The sequence below is a fragment of the Dipteris shenzhenensis genome, chromosome 13, assembly GCF_047967505.1.
Source record: "Dipteris shenzhenensis isolate YYH24624 ecotype China chromosome 13, Dip_SZ_1.0, whole genome shotgun sequence".
Taxonomy (NCBI): domain Eukaryota; kingdom Viridiplantae; phylum Streptophyta; class Polypodiopsida; order Gleicheniales; family Dipteridaceae; genus Dipteris; species Dipteris shenzhenensis.
In genome coordinates this window covers 5,659,037-5,665,603 of record NC_141608.1, presented here as the reverse complement: position 1 = coordinate 5,665,603, position 6,567 = coordinate 5,659,037, and the positions used below count along the sequence as shown (strand labels likewise).

At 43.4% G+C, this 6,567-nt stretch overlaps 1 protein-coding gene across 1 annotated transcript; it reads right to left on the bottom strand.

Moving 5' to 3' along the window:
* Nucleotides 1–1,898: 1,898 nt before the first annotated feature.
* On the bottom strand, nt 1,899–3,451 carry LOC147894952 (uncharacterized). The gene is made up of 2 exons (XM_087384267.1): nt 2,789–3,451; nt 1,899–1,971 (listed from the first exon to the last, which is right to left on the bottom strand). The coding sequence occupies exons 1-2, from the start codon at nt 3,449–3,451 to the stop codon at nt 1,912–1,914; spliced, it is 723 nt and encodes a 240-aa protein (XP_087240393.1). The 3' UTR covers nt 1,899–1,911.
* Nucleotides 3,452–6,567: the final 3,116 nt, after the last annotated feature.

Sequence of the window (6,567 nt, the reverse complement as noted above, 5' to 3'; positions counted from 1 at the left end):
TGAGACAAAGTGATGGCATCTTCACCAATGCTCTTAACTCTTTCAGGAATTGCATGCACACACCTGAACAAATTCAGTACATCAATAACATGTGGTTGCATCCTATACCATAAGATCACACGTTCCCCCACTTACACTACACAAACTTTCAAATGAATAAACATAATGAATGCATACTAAAAATATCACCAGGGAAGAAACACATTCTTAAAGCAATAGATCACTTCTCCGAAACAATTTACAATAAAGGGAGGATATTAGATGACCTGAGAAACACAAGTGGCCTATGTACTACCATTGAAATAAACGAAGGCATGCTTGTGGAGCTATGTTCATGAAACATCAACCAACAAGATGGATTAGTCAATGGAGCAGATGGAATCTTCATGACAATGTCAACTCACATGGGAAAAGACATACCATGGATACTGTTCCCTAAAAGAAATTGGAGTACAAACTAGAAATAATAATATCAATGCTTTCCAACCACATATCAAAACTAATGGACTCCAATCTTTAGAATTATAAAAGAACTTCAAATAGGACCATAAAAACAAGCATCCTTACTCGTGAACAATTTCTTTTCAACCCAGCAGCCGCCATAAGAATCATCCATAGAGCCCAAGGACTAACATTAGAGAAGGTAGCATTTTCTCCTAAAGGAGTTCGTTCACACGGCTTGACATACACTACCTTATTACGTGTAAAGAAAATAGAGAACTTAATACTTGTCGGAACCCCTTGAGGCTAACAACTTCAACGTGGAAAATGAGGTTTAGAAAGAGATGGCACGTGTTACACAAGAAGCCCAATGGAACACAATAGCTAAAACAAAATTGAAATGTTAAAAGGAAACTTGCACAATGCTTATCCAATCACTCAATACAAGGTCACTCTCAAAATACGCAAGTGACATAATTAAGTAAACTACAAACCTATACAATTCGCTTGCAAGAAACAAGGACAAGAAACCCATCTTAATATTGTAACATTCGTAATACATTTAATGTCATAGGAAATCACTCTCACTCCAGAACATGCACTCTAATTCATAAAAGGATCACAATAAAGAACATTAGTAAATACATAGAACAAGGAAGAGAAGTCACATCAATTGATGTAACCACAAACAAACAAAACTTTACAATTTTCAACATATACAGACATCTGTCCATAAGATACAACAAATTCATATCATACCTTCAAAATATTCTTACAAACACATTTGTAACAAACTCTCCAACAATATTGCTAGGTGACTTCAACATAGATGTGTACAAAAGGACACTTGAATCAACAAACCTACAACAAATGATGGACCATTTCAAAATGATATTGCAACCAACAACTACCTATGGTTCTAGTTGGATCACATTTGGACCAACATTTTGAGTGATGACATGCAAGTTGGTGGGCAAACACAAAACATAGCTTCATAGCACATTCCAAAGCAGGGCCTTAGGGCCTTAGTGGGATCCCCACCTTGTTGATACAAGCGCAAATGTTGTTTTCTTACACTGTATTAAAGCCTTAAAAAATTAACTCAGCAATCTGAAACAATCATTTTACCGCAGCAAGAACAAAAGCCAGCAAAGTGCTCATATCTATATTATATATTGCATCTGCAAACTTAAAATCTATTAAAACTTAAGACTAAACCAGATAGCTTCCTTTTAGCAATGTTATAGGTTTACTGGATTGCATTTTAACAAAGTAGCAGAGAACCTGGAAAGAACAGTGTGTAGACAGCATGCAACGAAGGCCCTAAGAAAACATCCCCTGCAGCTGCTGCAATTGACATATATTCTCAATTCTCTCACTCAATCAAAAAGTTTGCCAAGTGCAACGTTTGTCACTCTGGCTGCTATATCCAGCTTACTTGTCATCCAAGTGATGAGCTCTATTAGAACGTTATGGGCTTTCCTTGTTTTTATCGTCCGTCGAAAATGCTGGAGGCAGCATTGAACTTGCCTGCATCGAGAAGAAAACAAAGCCGATTGCAGGTGATTAGGTTTGCATCTTGCAACTGTTGACAATGTGGAAGGTAACAAAAGGTTCGCCAGAAAGAAGCGAAATCATTCTCCTATACCAAGATAAATTAAAGAGAACGATATGCAAATTTAAGCAGGGAGATGGTCAAGTAACGTGCAAATCGAAGTGATGGAAGTCATGTAGCTGGACGGGGGCGCAGCTTGCTCATTTAACGAGTTGGCAAAGGATTGTAAACATACGACCGTGGAAGCTGGTAGGTCGAAGCCAGGTCTAAGAAAGCAAGGAAGCAAAGGTCGAGAGATGGATTACAAATCGAAGTGAAGGAAGTCCTGCAGCTGGAGGCTTGCAGACAGTAAGGGCAGAAGCGGGATGATTCAACGAGGCAATTGCGGTTCGGAAGCGAGCTCCTTGACGAGAAAAGCAATGAAGCAAAGGAGTTCCTTGACGAAGAAAGCAGATGGATTACGAGCTCCTTGACGAAGAAAGCAACAAAGACGCAAGGTCGAAGCAAAGGACATCGAGAGATGGATTAACCAGTTCCTTGACGAAGAAAGCAAATCAGAGATGGATTAGCAGCTCCTAATTAATTGACGAAGAAAGCAAGGGAAGCAAAGGTGGAGAGATGGATTACCAGTTCGTTGACGAAGAAAGCAAGAATGAATTACCAGTTTCCTTGAGGAAGAAAGCAACGACGAAGAAAGCAAGGAAGCAAAGGTCGCAGCAGGACGTCGAAGCGAGGAAGAAATCAGCAACAAGGAAGCAAAGCTCGCGAGAGAGGGAAGGATTGAAGGATTACCAGGTCGTTGAGGAAGGCGGGAGAGACATCGGAGGAGTCGGCCTTGCGAGCGAGGGGCCAAGGGACGCCATGGTTGAGCTCCATGGCGGAGGCGAGGTCGAGGACGAAGGAACGGACGAACTGCGTGAGCTCCATAGCCTCGCGGAGCACAACGTAAGGATTACGAGCGTACCGGAGGTTCATGAGCTCGAGGCGAGTGGGATTCACGTCGGAAGCGAGCCAGGCGTGGTGCTCGACGATCCGGTGAGAGAGCTCGCGAACGCTGATCACAGCATCTCGAGCTTCGGCGAAGGCCTTGAGAGCGAGCTGCTCTTCTGAGTTTCCGTCGTCGTCTCCGTCGTCATCTTCGTCTTCGCCATTGCCGGAATGAAGCTTCTTCCGCCATTGCTCACCATAGCCAAGCTTCTTCCGGCAGTAGTCGCGCAGGTAGCTCTTCAACATCCTCCCCATCGATTTCTGTATCTCCTCCGCGTAGCTCTCGAAGAGGTGCCGCTGCCATTGCACCAGCGATTCGTGCTCGCGCTCGAACAGAATCCTTAGCGCCGGGCTGGCTGGAGACGACGACGATGGCGCCAGCCTTGGACGAAGGGGGACGGGAGCTCGGATGATGCTCTGGCTATGGCTGTCTCCTTGCTCCGTCTGCTGCTGCTGCTGCTGCTGCATGTTGCTTGATTGAGCTTCCCTCGCCGGCGATGTCCTCCTCTTCTTCCTCTTCGTCGATGCTCGCTCAGCTTCCTCGCCTGCCTCGCCGCAGCTTTCCTTGCTCCTCCATAACCACTGCTTCACTCCAGCCTTCGATCTCTCTCCTGTCCCGCAGCCTTGACTCACTCTTTGCGAAGAATCGTCTGCTCCTTGCCTGCTGCCGCTCTCCCTGCCCGCTCCACTTATTTTCTGTCTGATCTCGCCCGTTCTTACGCAAGGAGATGCTGCTCACCTTCGACCAGCTCGCCGGCCCTACCTTGCAATGCTCCAGCTCCGGCTCCTCGGCCCCTTAGAGCGTCTCGATCCGCTTCCCCATTTTGGGAGGAAAGACGACACAACCACTCCTATGCCTCTTCTTCTTCCCACTCCATCCCCCCTCCCGCTCTCTGATCCCTCTCTTTCTCTCAGCTTCCTGCGTCGTTCTTTGCCCGGGACATGGCACAATCACTGCCGCCTGCGCAGCTCTTGAAGGTAACGCGTGAAGACGAAGCCTAGAGATGTAACTCTTTGGACTGAACACAGAGATTCCTGTCCATGCACAAGCGCTCACAAAAGCTGCAGTCCGCCATGCAAAAACTGCGCCTCCACGCCCTCCCCAGTGTGCCGAATCCCGATATACACATAATGCCGCAAAGCATCCACTTTGCAACGGAATTGCCAATCATGGAAGACGTACTTACTGATTCGTGACTGAGCACGACTCAGGAATCAGGATCAGTGGCCGTGATTATAACGTAAAGCCTGCTGATCGAGAAACTCCGGTACAAAAGCTATGGCTACAAGCTTCTTCATGCGTACACCCGCAGCCCCGCTCGACGCCGCAGATCCTAATTTCAGGCTTCAGCGATCGCGCTCGCAGATATGTAGAGTGATTCTCCCGAGCGTAATCATTGGGATCCATTCTCAAACTAGCTGGGCGAGCGAGTAGTGCGAGTGATACTATCATTGATCAATATGACCTTGGAGGAGGAGGATCTCGAAATCCATGAGATTTGTCGTGCCTACTATCATTCAGATGTTGGCTGCATACATCGCTACGATGCCAATATATGGAGTGATCACTGATGAGACTGCTAATCTTGACATCCATAACCCCAATCTGGCCACGACTCATTAAGCGATCCGTGAACGTGATCAGCTACTTAGCTATGGAGGTTGGCCGGCCTGCTCCTTATAGCTGCTGCTTATCACCAGCTAGTTGCTCCCAGCTTCGTGTAACTTAACATTCAGCCACCTCGCTAGAACATAGTATACTTTGTCCAAGAGGATATACACACCACAACGTGCGTTCTTTTTTTTAATTAAAATTATTGAATGTAGTATGCTCGTATATTACTTAAAATGTCCCAAGGGACGTCTCATACAACACGCTTATATGTAAGCGAACTCTTACAACCTTATCAAGCCAACACGCAACTGGGAGGCGATCTCCACAGCAGCCTTCCTACATGGTAATTCAAAAACGCTAGGACTAGTAGTCGACGCCTCATAACGGGCAGTCCACATCCTGTGAAAGGTAGAGTATCTGATGATATCCCAGAGGCCGAGCCCATGCATGTTCCAAGACAAAAGCTTAACCAGCATGATCACAGGGGTTATTGGAGGAACCCAGAATGTCGAAGTAATTCTGCCTACTGGCCTTCCCTTTTTCCTGGTGGACTTGGCTGCACCATTCTCCTTGTGGGGATTCTTCCTATTGGAGAAGTTTCAGAGGTCATCTTCTGACAGACCCAATCTCTAGGGCAGCATCGGCTGGTTCGTTGAAGAGGAGGGGCCTAGCGGGGTTGTCTTCTTGGGCTGTGTGGCCCCCGAGCTTAAAGCAGGCTTCTGGGGAGCTTTATCTCTGATACGAGCTTCCAGTGATGTCTCCAAAGCCTTTGGGGCAGGTCTCTCCACCACAGGTTGAGCTGTCGGCTTTGGTTGCTTCTCCACCAGCGTATCCGTCGGTCGACGTCACAAGGGACTTTGGCCTAATCCCTATTTAGGAAATTGCTAGGTAACTAGGAAATTTCATCATATTTCCTGGATAGGAAGAGGGATTTTATACTCTCTATCTAGGAAATTTTATTTCCTATATAGACCAGGTAGTGCTTTCTAGGGAATTTGACTTTAATATGAAGAATCAATCTTATCTATATAGGAAATGAGGTGTTCTGTATATAGGAAATTATATTTCCTAAAAAGAACTCTAGGAAATGTCACTTTCTATATGGTGAATGAAGTGGATTTTAAGTTTCCTATATAGGAAATGACGTCTTCTCTAAGAAATGTGAGTTTTTATGTGGAGAATCAAAGTTTCCTATATAGGTAATTAGCAAGAATGTATATTTTCTATGTGGTGATTTCAATTACCTGCATAGAAATGAGTTGTTTAATATGCAATTTAATATGCAAGAAAGAATATTGGATTATCCATGTAGAAAAAAGTTTTTATATTAAAAACGAGCATATATATCACAAGCTTGTTTAATTGTAATTTTACTAAGATACTCTACAGGCTAATTATAAATTTTCTAATTTTAAAACTCTCCTATTATCCAAAAATTTCAAATGAATGTGAAATGAAGTTTTATCTATTCTAAGTGCAATATATAATATTAAATCTATTTGTAAGTGCAAGATACAATATTGTCAATGTAAATTGTCAAATGTGTAAATAATAAAAAAATGGTATGTAATATCAAATTGATGTTTCAAATACAAGTGTCGATTAAAAGTAAATGCACGATGTGGAATTGATATTCAGATGAAAGTCTCAATTGTCTAAGGTTTTCAAAGAAAAAGGTTGCCAATAAAGGGCAAATAATTCCTTAAGCCATGGTAAAGCACAATGTGTCATGTCAAATGAAATGTTTTGGTATAAAAATTAGTTAACTAATGTTAATCTGAATGATACTCAAAATAAATTCTCTTGAGTATCAGATAAATATATTTTTCCAATAGATTTATTAAGTTGATTAAATTAATTGTGAATGAGATGTTGATATCCTCCAGTGCACAAATTTTCAATTGGGTCTCCACCCATCCCTATGTGGTGCTAGGGAGTAGAGGCTCCTTGAAAAGATGGAGAAGCGATT